We start from the raw sequence: 13735 nt of genomic DNA on the forward strand, positions 1-13735 counted from the left end.
ATACTATTTCTAGGTGATGTAGAATGGCATTAAAATTTTTTACTGACCAACCTTATTTACAACAATTATGCAAGTAGAACTATAAATTATCTTTTAAACATTCTTTTATTTATTCCTCAGTATCAGTTGATGCATAACATTCAAGGCATGCTACCCTAAATAATGAAGTAGTTTATAAAAGGTTAGCTTTTAACCTGAATGCAGAATACTTAACTTTTTTAGTGCAATGACAATGGTGCTACTCTTTATTAACCTTCTGTTTGATGTAACCATAGCATAGATTAGCTGTGTAATTACCGAATATTAGGTGCCTACTGCAGATAATTTTTCCTTATTTTTAATATAATTACTGGCTTGTTGAAACTATCACTCTAATGTATTCTGATTTGAATACAATCTTCTTTTTTTATAATATTATGATTTTATATTTACTATAAAACTCGTTTTATAAACATATGATAATTTTTTGCATAAAGCATATTTTGAGTTAAATTGTAACGATTGTAATAATTCTAATGATCATAATTGTAAGAATAAAGAAAATAATCAACCTTGAAGATGGCTAAAGAAAGCGATCAAGTACAAAATAAAATAATTAATTAAATATTATTATGCCTCTTAATTTAAGGAAATCTGAAATAGTGTGCTTCACATAAAAACCTAGAAAAGCTTGATTTCTTATTACATGAAAAATGTATTTTTCATGTTCAAATGATATTGAAGGACAAATCAAAGAAGAAAGGGAACCAAGGAGGATTCCTGAAATATATATATATATATATATATATACATACATACATACACTCTATAAAATCAAGTATGATTACGTACTGAAGATTAGAAGACTAAGATAGTGTAATAATATTTTTAAAGCAAAATTCAACTGTTTTACAATTTTCAGAAATTTAATAAAATAAAATTGTTACAACTAAATTAACTTTTATCATTTCTAAATTGACTATTACAGATAAATGAAGTTTATAAAATATCAAAAATTATTTCACTAAAGCATATAAGAATGTAATATGTGGAAGGTTCTTCACAATTCTCTTGAAAATTCCTAGAACATCCTCTTTAAAAATAAAATTTACAATTATTAAAAAAATAATTGTTGTATTTTTTGTAATGCAACAATGAAAAAAAAAGAACACTTCATAAAACTATAACTCCAATAACTATTAATGATTCTTCAACCTTCTTTACATACAGTAAGCCATCAGAAATATATAAATGTGCAAAAATCTTAACAAGAGATATAGTAAATTCTTTTGCAAACAGAAGCCTCAGTAAAGCTAATGTTGAATCACTAAAGTAATGCTCCTAATGTGAGAAATGTGAAAGATAAATTTCCTTCAAAAAATATGTGTTTGGGTGGTATGAGTATAAACATGTAAATATCCATATATTTTTTCAAACATTATTATACTGCTATATTAAATATAATAAATCAAAAATATTTTAAAAATAAATATTTAAATCCATCAGATACAGTTCAAATAAAAGGTAAGAACTATCTGTACAGATTTCAGAAGTTTTACTCCATTATCAGCAGACAAATTTTATAAATTACACACAATTATAAATTAAAATATATAGTTAACACATTCACTGCTGATGACGCCACAGTAGTATCATAAGAATTGTGCACAAAGCAATTTCATGCATGTGACACCACATCATAAGAATTGTGCACAAAGCAATTTCATGCATGTGACACCACCTATGTGTTAAGGCTAAGGCATTCTTCAATCCTCTCCCACTCTTTTTCAGCAACCAATCTGGGTCTTGTTATTGTGTATTAGCACAGAGAAAGGATTCTTCAGTTTGGTTGCGTAGTTCAGTGATACTCTTTTGTTGTGTTACTCTTTTATGGCTTAATTCTGTTCATTCTATTGTTTTTTTAATTTCTGTCCTAATTCTATTCATTATATTTTTATTATTTTAAAAATGCTTAATATTATATTTTATTAGTAAAAAAAATATTTAAAAAATATTATTTCTTTTTTAAAAATTCTCTGAAAATAACAAAACTAAAAAATTATTTTTTTAGTATTGAAATTGTATTAAAGTTCAAAAAAGCCCAGTTTACTTATAAAGTTACTCAATCATAGTTTTGTGAAATTTGTTTTGACATAATTTATTTTTAGGGCCTACTTCATAACTCTAACTTTTCATCTTGAAAAAAATATTGCCTCGTGTAATACAATATGCCTTCATTTTTTATGTTTATTTTATTTAAATTTTCATTTCATATCGAAATATTAATAATTATATTCTAATTGGTTTAGTTTCTCTTTACATTTGAGAACTTTTAAAATTAAAAAAAATTAATTAAATTATATTAAAAATAACAATATTGTAATTTTTTATTTTAGTTTTTGATTTTTATTTGTTTCATAATGGAATTTCAACCTTCCACTTCTGGAATCAGCAGCTTGCACAAAAGAAAACTAGAAAAAATTAAATCTGAGGAAGAACTGACGCATACATTAAGATTGCTGGGATTCCGAATAAATTGTAAGAAAATAATTTTATTGTAATTAGCAGGTTACATTAAACAAGAAAATATATTATTAGCCCTTTCAATATGAATTTACGTTCTTTTAACTTATCATTTTATGCACTTTTATTATTTTTTTTTACAATTATTTTTAAATGTTACAAAATTTTTTTTGACAATCTGAAAAATAATTGTTAGAATATAGTATATTAATTCACTATTTTTACAATACAAGCTACTAAAAATATGTATTAGTTAGTATATTTTTTGTCAAATGCTCTATTTTCATAAACTGTAATCTTAATAAACATAGTTACATGTCCTAATAAAAAAGTTATCTTCTTATAACTATTGGTAGGTCTAGGTATACTGTAGTAGATGAAAATTAATTACCATTTATCTTCTAATATTTTTATCATTTTTATTGCATATCAGAAAACTATTACTAGAAAAGAATAAATGTCAATGTAAATATACAAAAACATTTTTTGTTAATTTCAATAAATTATAAAAAAAAATCATAAACAGGGTACGTAGAGAAAAAATTCAGCAGTGAATGTGTTAAAAATAAAAAAATTTCATTAATATATAATATATATATATTAATATATATTAAATATATATATATTAATATATATATATATATACTAATATATATATATATATATATTAGTATAGTTAAAACTACTTATATCTACCACCATAAGACAAAGAATAGTATTTTCATAAATGAAATTCTCATAAAAATAATTTTAATAAATACTACTCATTATCTTATCATGGTAGATAAAAGAAGTTTTAACTATGACATTAGTATATACATCCTATAATTTTGTTTAAATTTTAACTATATATTTTAATTTATAATAGTGTGCCATTTCTAGAATTTATCAGATGATGATGAATAAAAAATCTGAAAGCGCTACAAAGAGGAGAGTGTACTTACCTTTTATTTGAACTGTATTTAATGTATTTAAATATTTTTTTAAAAAATAATATATATATATATGCCAGGTGGCTGAAAAATAAGTTACACTCCCCTCTAATTTTTTTTATAATTGAGATAACTGGATGCGGTTTGTGGTATTCTTCCTTGTACTGAGTGGGTACTTCAATGAACATATATCTCACTCTTTGATTTTTGGGCAGCAAAGGTGCAACTCAAAAATTTCAAATGATACCAATAACATAATTTTAAAGAGCTTGATGTACACAGAAAATTCTAATCACCCGATCAAAAATGGCAGCCAACAATATGTATGATTCGGATAGCTGAACTATACTTGAATACTCCCCTTTAATTGTTTTGTTATTTGAAGTATCTTGATTCTCTCTTTGGAAATCTTCTCTGATAAGAGAAGTTAACTCAGTAAGCCCTAATTAAGAGGATTTGGCCTTCATAGGGTGCCGTGGGTGGTGGGGGGGCAGGGGTGGCTCAAAAATTTTAAATGGGAGATATGGACATGTGATACATTGTTTTACAGGTCTTTGCAATACAAGCAAAACAGTATTAAAAAAATTATGACCATTTAAATTATGATCATGATCACAAATGTCATGTTAATTAAAAATTGAAAAAATTAAATTGCAAACTATTATTTACTTAAAATTCTTCAAGATCGTAAGTTTAATTAAAAGAAGTATTTGAAAAATTTAAAAATTGAATTATTAAGTAATTAATTTTTTCTATTTTTAATTAAATTAATGACATTTGTGATAGCCATTTTGGTTTAAATAATCAGAATTTAATTGTTTTGATACCATTTTGCTCATATTGCAAAGACCTTTAAAATAAAGTATCACATGACAATATGTCCTATTTAAAATTTTTGAGCCACCCCTGCCCCTGACCCCTTGTGAAGGCCAAATATTCTAAATTTAGGCTTACTGAGTTAGCCTCTCTTACTGGAGAAGATTTCCAAAGAAGAATCAAGGTACCTCAAATAAAAAAATTAAAAGGTAGCGCATTCACCGGTAGTTCCACCTATATGAAACATATTGTTGGTTGGGTTATCAGAATTTAATTTTAATTTTATCATTTTTCTGGTCTCACTGAGCTCTTTAAAATATCATTGGTTCTATTTGAAATTTTTGACTTGTCCTGTCTGCTGCCCAAAAATCAAAAAGAATGAAATATACATTCACTGAAGTAACCCTTAGGTAACTCAATTATAAAAAAATTTAGTGGGAGATGAAGTTCTTTTCAGCCTCCCAGTATTTATCAGAATGATACTTAAACATATACTTTTTACTGCTAAATTAATAAAAATAGTCTTTAAATGATCTTTTAAAAATAAATATTTTTACCCGATTCCAAATGAATTAGATCAAATGACTAGGATTTCACACAATAAAAGCCATTTGATAGTTTTCAAGCATCTTTCACTAATATAAATTTAGGTAAAAACGACATGGAATTTTTTCTTTTACGAGAAATTACAAACCGTATTATCGGTGAATCACAAAAAAATAAAGTGACACAAATGATTTTTCTCGATTGTAATATCTTGCAAGGAATATTATTATTTATATCAACAATTCAAATTTTTGTTTTGCTTAATATAAAACTATTTGGTTATGTGGGAATGTAACAGTATATATCTCTCCCACTAATTTAACAATGATTTAATGATGAAAGCATTTAATGGTACAAAAAAAACGACTTACTTCCATCCAGATATGTGGATGTCTAAAATAAAATTATATTTGGATGGTTAGTTCCATAATTGATAAAATATTTATAAAATCAATAAAATGATCATTAAATATACAGTTCAATTAAACAGGGCAGAACCAGGGTATTGCAATACTCGCTCATTTATTAAAGAGAAAAATTCTATTCTAAAACAATAATGTTTACAGTAGTAAAATATTATTGAGAGCATATATAATTCAAAGTTACATAATTTTAATTAATACTTAATACAATTAAATATTTACCTTATTTTATATAAATTTCAGCTATGAAGAGCATATATGCTAAAGGATTTGAACCAATTAATAATGTTCATAACACTCACTGATATCGATTATAGAAAATTATTTGCATTAATTCAGTAATACAAGCTTCCATGTGAAAATCTTTTGTACTATGTTTATATAATAATGTATTAAATGTTTTCTTATAATAGTTTTCTACACAGATGTACCATACACAGAACGTGGACGTTACTGGCCGATATACATATATAATCAGACAATTCATGCCATGATGTGTAATTTTATTTTCTAAAATGAGAGTAAAAGGGATACAGAAAACCACACTTTCTAATAAGATTAATTTTTATCACATTTTATAATTAAATGATATAACCAAAACTGTTATGAAACTAAATGTGTTAACAATATACTAAAGCATACTATTTTATTTTTCTCAATCGAATGGATGAATTTTTTTTAAATGTTCCTAGAATAATGGTTATTGTCTCAATAAAAATACTTACACTTAAAATAATATGACTATTGTAAATAACAAATATATTCCTAATTTATTTTAATAACACTGTACTGATCAGATTAACGACTTGCATAAGAAACTGAAGTAATATTTAACATAACAAGCTCTTTAAATACAAGGAAATTATATAACATCAAAATTAATAAATTAGTACATATATTACAAATAATCAATCCATTTGTTATCAAATAGATATTTAATTATTTGATGTAGAGATATATATTGAGATTTTAGTAAAACATTGAACAAAAAGTATTCATATGAATTCTATTAAAATAAAATCATAGAACTATACAAAAATAATTTTTAAGTTACGTAACTAAAAATTAAAATAGTTATAACATTCATCAGCCATGTTTTCAGCAAATTAAAATCCACACAAGAGTAATTTCATTTCTTTCCATTAGAAAACAAATAAATCTTCATTATTATGTAACCAGACTAAATTTAAACAAAGATACATACATACATATATATATTTCTTCAATGTACAAAAAAAATTTCTTCATCTTATAATTACAGATTTCTTTAAAGCAAAATAAATTGAAGAAAAAAAATAAATCTGAAATTCTAGCAAAGAAAAACTGATCAAATAGAAAAACATCATTAAGTTAACTGAATTTTTGCATTGACAAGCATAAATAAACTAACAGATACAATGGATAAGCTAAATGTTTAATTCTGCAAACTATTAATTTATGAAAAAACAATATTAAATCACATAAAATAGAACATTTTTAAATCTACTTGAAAAAAACTTACTTAAGCAACAATAATAATCACAAAATAATATTCACCAACTACTTTTTATCAACATATGAACCCACTTTAAAGGACCCAGAAATAATGTTACATCAATCATAATATCTTTTACCATAACAATTAACTTAAGGTATAATTATCACACTTCTCATTTACATTTTTAGTGTTATACATACAATACTGATGTAAAGTATTTTGAATTTCACTCAAAAATGTTTAACCCTCTGCCACATCTTCACTTTCTCTTCTTCGACTTTTCTTGGCTTTTAACAGCCGTAAATCACTTTCTACTTGTGCTGGTGGTATTCTTCCATCAGGAAAGTTCCAACTTTGAACATCTGCTGTTCCAAATGCTTGATAAAAAAAATATGTGCCGACAGCAATAACTGATGTTACTGCAAATACTTTCCTCCACTGTTCCAAACTTGTCTAATGGAAAAAAGAAGAGATCTAATATAATACAGCAAACAAATATTTTATTTTAACCATTTGCATTACAAATAAGAAGTCAAATTATAGGTAAAAAAAAGAACAAAAATATTTACATTTATTACAGTGGTTAAAATGGCTGTTACACAAGCTTTTCAGCAGGAGGCTTTCAATGCTATAAACACAGTTTCTCAAAATTTCCCTAATAACTTGATCTGAGCTACTGAAGCCCCACTATCCTTTTATGATGATCCTGCAAAAATAACCTAAATGGCAATTTGAATAAAAAATTTATTTAAAATTTTATTTCGCACAAACACTGGGAAATAAAGGTTTCAAACCCACCCGCCATCAACTTATTTAGGAAATGTTTTGGGCTGACAGACTGAAACAAAAAAAGATAGACAAATTTACTTGAATTCTATTTTTGGATGTAGTTTGGTTGTAAATAAACTCTTCCATGAGATAAGGGTAGAACATTTTTCTCACACAAATAATTTGAAAAATACATATATTAAATTTTCTATATGCATCTCTTTCAGTTATTCTTTGTCCCTATAGAGTTTCTGACTGAATTCAAAACAAGCAGTGAAAGTGTAACAAAAATCATTGTCTAAAAGGGATGTACTGCAATATCTTTTTGGAAATTCCAAAAAAAACCAAGACAAAAATTCAAAAATGAAACAAAACCATTTCTTTGTGGAAATATTTTAAAATTAATAAGTTCAGTGACTAGAGACGCATATTTCAATTCTATCTGACTGTAAAAAAGTTTCTCTTTCATGAAAACAGTTGGATGACAACCGTAATCTGTCATTCTAAAGTAAATCAGTTATTAACTCAACTGATGATAGATCAATAAATCAAATGCCTCATTGTGACAAAACAATCAACTTGAACCAATTTGGTATATATGAGTGTGTGTGTTAACATTATAACAACTTACAAAAAAGTACATTTTCATTTGCAGAGTCCATGTTTTTATCAAAACTCTACTAAAACTGGTTCTAGGTCTATATTCAGAATGGAGAAGGGTAAATTGCTGTTGTTCCTGAGCCTTTGGGGGTACTGATGTTTAGTAATTGTTCCATTCCATTAATGTTAAGAAATACAAAATTGACAGATTAATCTGTTTATGTGACAGCAAATCATATCCGAATAGAATGGGTGCAAGCACCTGGCATCTGAATCTAAGTTCCAGCCTTTGAGCTGAGAATCTGGGTTTCTCAACCAGAGTATGGTTATCCCAAATAGAAGGATGACTAGTCCTTCAGGTTGATGTTGAGCATTGGATTACAAAAATTTACACTTGCATTGAATCCTGGAACACAGCTTCGAAATCAGTCAGGCAGAACAGAATTTGAAGTGGAATGGGGAAAAAAGAATTGAGAAACAGAAAATGGATTTAATAAAGAAAGGGCCTTAACCTAGGGTGGTCAGGTGTGAAAAAGTTACTAGAATGGTCGGCTGGATCTGTTGGACTCAAGAAATAAAACACATAAAAATTAATACATCAATATCAAATTCATTTAATTACAAAAAATCTTAAATATCTAGTGAGACAAGATTTCATAAGAAATATTATTTAATTTTGAAAATGTTTAACTATTTTTAAGGAATTTAAAAAAAAAATCAGTAATTTTATGGTAAAAATTATTATTTTTATATTTTTTAGTATTATTTTTTTATAGTAAAAATGTAAATATTTTGAAAAATTGTTTAAAAAATTAAAACCCATATTCTAATGTCTTTTAAGTGCATATCTACAAAAATAACACTGTAAGGTTTAATTAGACATAGATTAGAAGAGAAATGCAAGATAAATAAATAAAATACTTATCAGTAAATTTTTTACTTTTCAAAGCAGTCTTCATACAACACTTCTACGTGCATCAGGCACAACCACACATTGCACTTTTTACAGAAATACTTTGTTTTATTGTCTTTACATTTACAACATCTTCCTCTTTTCCTTGCTGTGGATCAACTTTCCATACTTCTTCTACACCAGAAAGGCTTGAAGCAAGATGTTGATTTTAATATGTAAGATTCTGTTATGTAGTGGACATTATTTAGGACTTTTGCAAGGTTTTTAGATATTTTCTTCTCTTCATAGTCTCAAAGTTTGAACTGAGTATAACATAACAATTATGTGCCACAATGTTCAAAAATTCAAAATGGATAAAACGAGCATTACTTCATTCTCTATGCGTTTTGTACAGGTTTTGTACTTTCATTATACATACCATCACCAATGTCAACACCGCCTTTAGTTTTGTTAAAATACATTATTATGCTTGCCTTTTTCACATCACTATTTTCAGGATCAATTTCATTGTCATCATGCATTGACAAAAAAGTAACACACACTTGTTACATTTAGATACGTATGAAAGTAATGTGAGGTCTTCCTGAAAAGTAAACATACTAGAATATTGTTCTTTTGTTTTTTTGCTAGAAATTCTGGTTGAACTTGAGATTTTTTAACGGCCCCAAAATGGTGAGTTTGTTGTCATTTTTCAACATTTTAGTACACTGTTGGAGCTAAACCAATTATCAATTGTCAGATTTCATCTGGAGCCTTTTGCAGGATCTATAAGCCACAAGACTTTGAAGGGTCCATCTGGCTAAACACCTGCATACACTTCCACATGCTTTACATAAAAGGTCTTAGAACAAGCTAAAATGACCTTTAACCCATATTTTGCAGGCTTATTTGGGATTTATATCTTAAATCTGCATCGACCTCTGTAGTGAGGAACAAGTATTTCATCTTGTCATATTTTCTGAAGGAATGAAATATTTATTACAATTTCAGATATTGACATCAAGAAGGCTCCTCAAAGTAGCAAGATCATCTGTTGGTTTTCTTTCCTCTCTGGTATTTATGTTATAAAATTCAACACATGTCAAAAATCTAAATCTTCAAAGATATAATTGCTCTAAAAAATTTTACTCCTTCCCATCAGAATTCCAAAACTCTTCAATATTCATTTTATTCCCATAAAGAGCTCCAGCTATGTATAACAGGCCAAAATAGGCCTTTATTTTGTTCATGTTAGTTGGTCTAGCCATATTTAGATTACTTTGGCAATTTTGTTTTAACAATCAATAAAAATATTCGTAGATTCGACTACTAAGTCAATCAAGTGTACATTAAAAAAAAATTCCCACGATTCTAGTAGTGTGTGTGTATATTCACTGAATGTCACACACTGCCAGGTAAGTGCATGGGAGACTATGTTGTACTGCCTAGTTCTGACATATTCTGGGAAAACTTATTTCCTCTATTTGTCCATTTGGTTTATTTATCTCTACCCAGATAGATGACATTGTATCTTAATCTGCATCAGCAGCATTAATCGAAATGGGTATGGGAACACTAGAAATGGAAGGCACTTCCGGTTCTAGTTTCTTTTTCTCTATCACTAAGCTCACATTCAGTATGCTATTATAGTCACTAAATAGTTTAAAGTCCAGATCAGCATCAGAATCATCAAATTAACTTGATGATTATATGTCATGAACTTGATGAACTAATTGTCATATAACATTTTGTCAATTTCACTACTGGAAACTCATTCACCTACAATTTTATTTTCAAAGTTTATCAGAACATCAATAGAGTTTATACTAATCCCAGTACATTACAAAACTGGCTAATATTACACATACAATTTACCGAACAGTACAATTACTTTACAGCCTCACATGCAATTTACTGAATTTTTATTCTCAAACTGACATGGTGTGTTGCCAGATTGCACATCAGCATCCTCTTGGGAATGTTTTGGAAAGATAGATAAGTGCTCAATTCAAAACAATAACTTTTAATAGAAAAATATTTGAAAATGAAAACTGCTGAGATCCAGCCTGACTGTTCTAGGGTTAAAGGATGAGTTGGAAAGGTAATGGCATTGCAAGAGATGATGTGGAGTGGCTAAGGGAATGATGGTGATATAGGAAACTATATTTTCTGTCATAATAGAAATGAGATGATGATTCTGAAGTTACATTTGTGATGGCAGAAACAACTGAAGCCAGCCATTCTAGGTTTTGATCTAACTTGTGAAAGAATAACGGGCATTAAGAATCAAGGATTAATAATTGTAACATTTCACTTTTGGGTGTATCTCCTCCAACTGAAGAATCAAATGTGCCAAAGTGGGATTTGTACTTTCATTTGGAGCTGAAGCATGATAGAGTGCCTAGACATGTACAGCTTACCGAGAGACCTAAACACTAAGCTAGTAAGACGTAGCATAGGCACACATTAGGGAATAAAAATAGAAACAGATTGATCAATATTACGAATAACAACAAATGATTGAAAAAATGGCAGCAGAAAAATTGTCAGTTATAAAATCACTTGGTGCTCACTGAATGTTGTAACTAAGAATAAAAGTGTTTATAATTTTGTAGATGAAAGACATGGTTCTAATATGACTGATGCAAGAAGTTGAAGATCTGCAGATGCTGACTTTGGCTACTGAATCATAAAGGATATAGTAAAAGAACTGACCTGGCTAGAAAGAAGCGAAGGAAAAGAAAAGAATGATTCAATCTAATTTTTAACAATGATGAGTAGGTTAAACTGGAAAATGAAAAAGAACTGATGGGAAGATTTGCTGAGGCAGAGGAAGTTTGGAAGGAAAGTGACACTGAGGGAAAGTGGAACATATTGCAGTACACATTTATAGAGACTGGAAAGGAGAAGTTATAGTGAAAAGTAATGCAATTTTGAAAATCAAAAACTGATGTGGACACCACATAACTTCCTTGTACGCCTATTAAATTACATAAAATTTTATTTCATAAATAACTTCTGATTTTTTTTTTTATTGAATTATTATTCATCGTAAAATTTGTTTACAATGATAAGTAAATAAATCAATATATTTAAATTAAAAAAAAAAAAGGAGATGAAGTCTGATTCTAACCAATTTGTCTTCCCCTAAGATCCAAATATTTCATTAATTAAAACTATTTGGCTATAACTCTGGAACTAATGAAAATAAGTACCACTTATTGCATCGTTGAAAAGCTCTCAATGAGGGCTTATTACTGAAGTTAAGTAGTCCAAAATCCAATTTTTTTGGATTTTGGGCTTTTTTGAACACTTTTGGTCCAGTCAATTGCAATCAAAAAGGGAGGTGCACAATTAGATGTTCAGAGTCGTTCAATTATCGAGATGTTCAATTAGATGTTCACAGTCCTAAATCCAAAATTTTAACATTCTAAAGCTAACCGTTTTTGAGTTATATGCCGAAACTAGTCAAAATGGATTCAGGGATGGTCAAAATGAATATTTCTATTGAAATTTCTTCGCGATCACAATACTTCCTTTACTTTGTACAAAGTAAAAAAAAAGAAAAACAAACATTTCTGTAAACTACAAAATTGGAATAAAATTTTTTTCTCTACAAAAATGTTATTGCACCATCTTGATATTTTTCAGGTTTAGTTGTTCTCAAATGAACTTCACTTGTAGATATTATCATAAATCTAGCCAAACCTGTACATGAGTATGTGTGTAACAGAACAAAAAATAAATCAAATAAAAAGTAACTGGTAGCCAGCACAAATATTATTGTAATGAGTACACAACCCAATTCACCATTAACCATTCCAATTCATAAGTAAATAATAAAATCAAAGTACAAGTACTATGTCATGTATTTGTGATCTTTGTGGTACAGAAAAGACTTGTGGGACTTGTATACATAATTTGACTTCAGTACTTTCTGTCTTCTCAGATAGATAATATTTTGATTGTATCTATGATTTGTATCAGGGCTATCTACAATACTGGCATAAGCAGATATTATACTGCACAAGTTCCCCTGCATTCCACACCGTATTGACAATAAGATAATTTTTCATATGCAACAAAATTCAATTTCCATATTCAGGCCCAAGTTTCAAGCTTAAGTGGAGATATCAAGCAAAAGAAAAATGAAAAATATTAGTATAGAAGTTTAAAATGAGATAGAACATGTGATTATGAAAGAAAAGATTTTTCAAAAACGCAAACTAAATTTTTCACATTAATTATGATTATTTAATAAGTATAAATTCCTGAGTGTAACGTATGTAAAGATAAGATTCAAATAATTCTCATGGAGTTTTATGAAAATGACTAAAAGTACCCAAAAGATTCATTTTGTTAATGAATAGATTAAATAAAAATATTAATATAATTTTTATTAAACTGATGAAATAATGGAGGCCACTGACATTTTTTATAGTTACTGAAGCTATCAGTCAGATAATCACCCTAGAAGTTTTAATGAATTATACCATAGAATTTTCTGGCACATCATAATATGATTAATAATTTGTACTTATAACATATTTTTTATTTTATTTTTAATGATATAATCACATGAAAATGTCAAGTTAAAATTACTTTTGTGTATAGAGTATGACTAAGGTTAATTAGTAAGAATCTAAGTATATTTAGAAAAACAAATAGAATTCAGATCCTGAAAATAAGGGAGAATTCAGACAGAGATATTAAGCATCACTAAAGTACTTGTATGGAACACCAAGATGCTGACCCTAATTAACATTTTAATGTTATTTTT

General features: G+C 27.6%; 1 protein-coding gene across 3 annotated transcripts in view; it reads right to left on the reverse strand.

The window, feature by feature from the left end:
* Positions 1-4187: 4187 nt before the first annotated feature.
* MFS17 (Major Facilitator Superfamily Transporter 17) overlaps positions 4188-13735 on the reverse strand; it is a 334641-nt gene continuing 325093 nt past the window's right edge. For 2 of the 3 annotated variants that reach the window (XM_075376088.1, XM_075376081.1), the window contains exon 11: positions 4188-7148. In XM_075376088.1, coding sequence (XP_075232203.1) covers positions 6936-7148 — 213 coding nt within the window. In that variant the 3' untranslated portion in view covers positions 4188-6935. The remainder of the gene's footprint in view (positions 7149-13735) is intronic. The other variant, XM_075376071.1, reaches the window with a different exon arrangement.

Source organism: Lycorma delicatula, chromosome 1 (genome assembly GCF_047948215.1).
Source record: "Lycorma delicatula isolate Av1 chromosome 1, ASM4794821v1, whole genome shotgun sequence".
Lineage (NCBI taxonomy): Eukaryota > Metazoa > Arthropoda > Insecta > Hemiptera > Fulgoridae > Lycorma > Lycorma delicatula.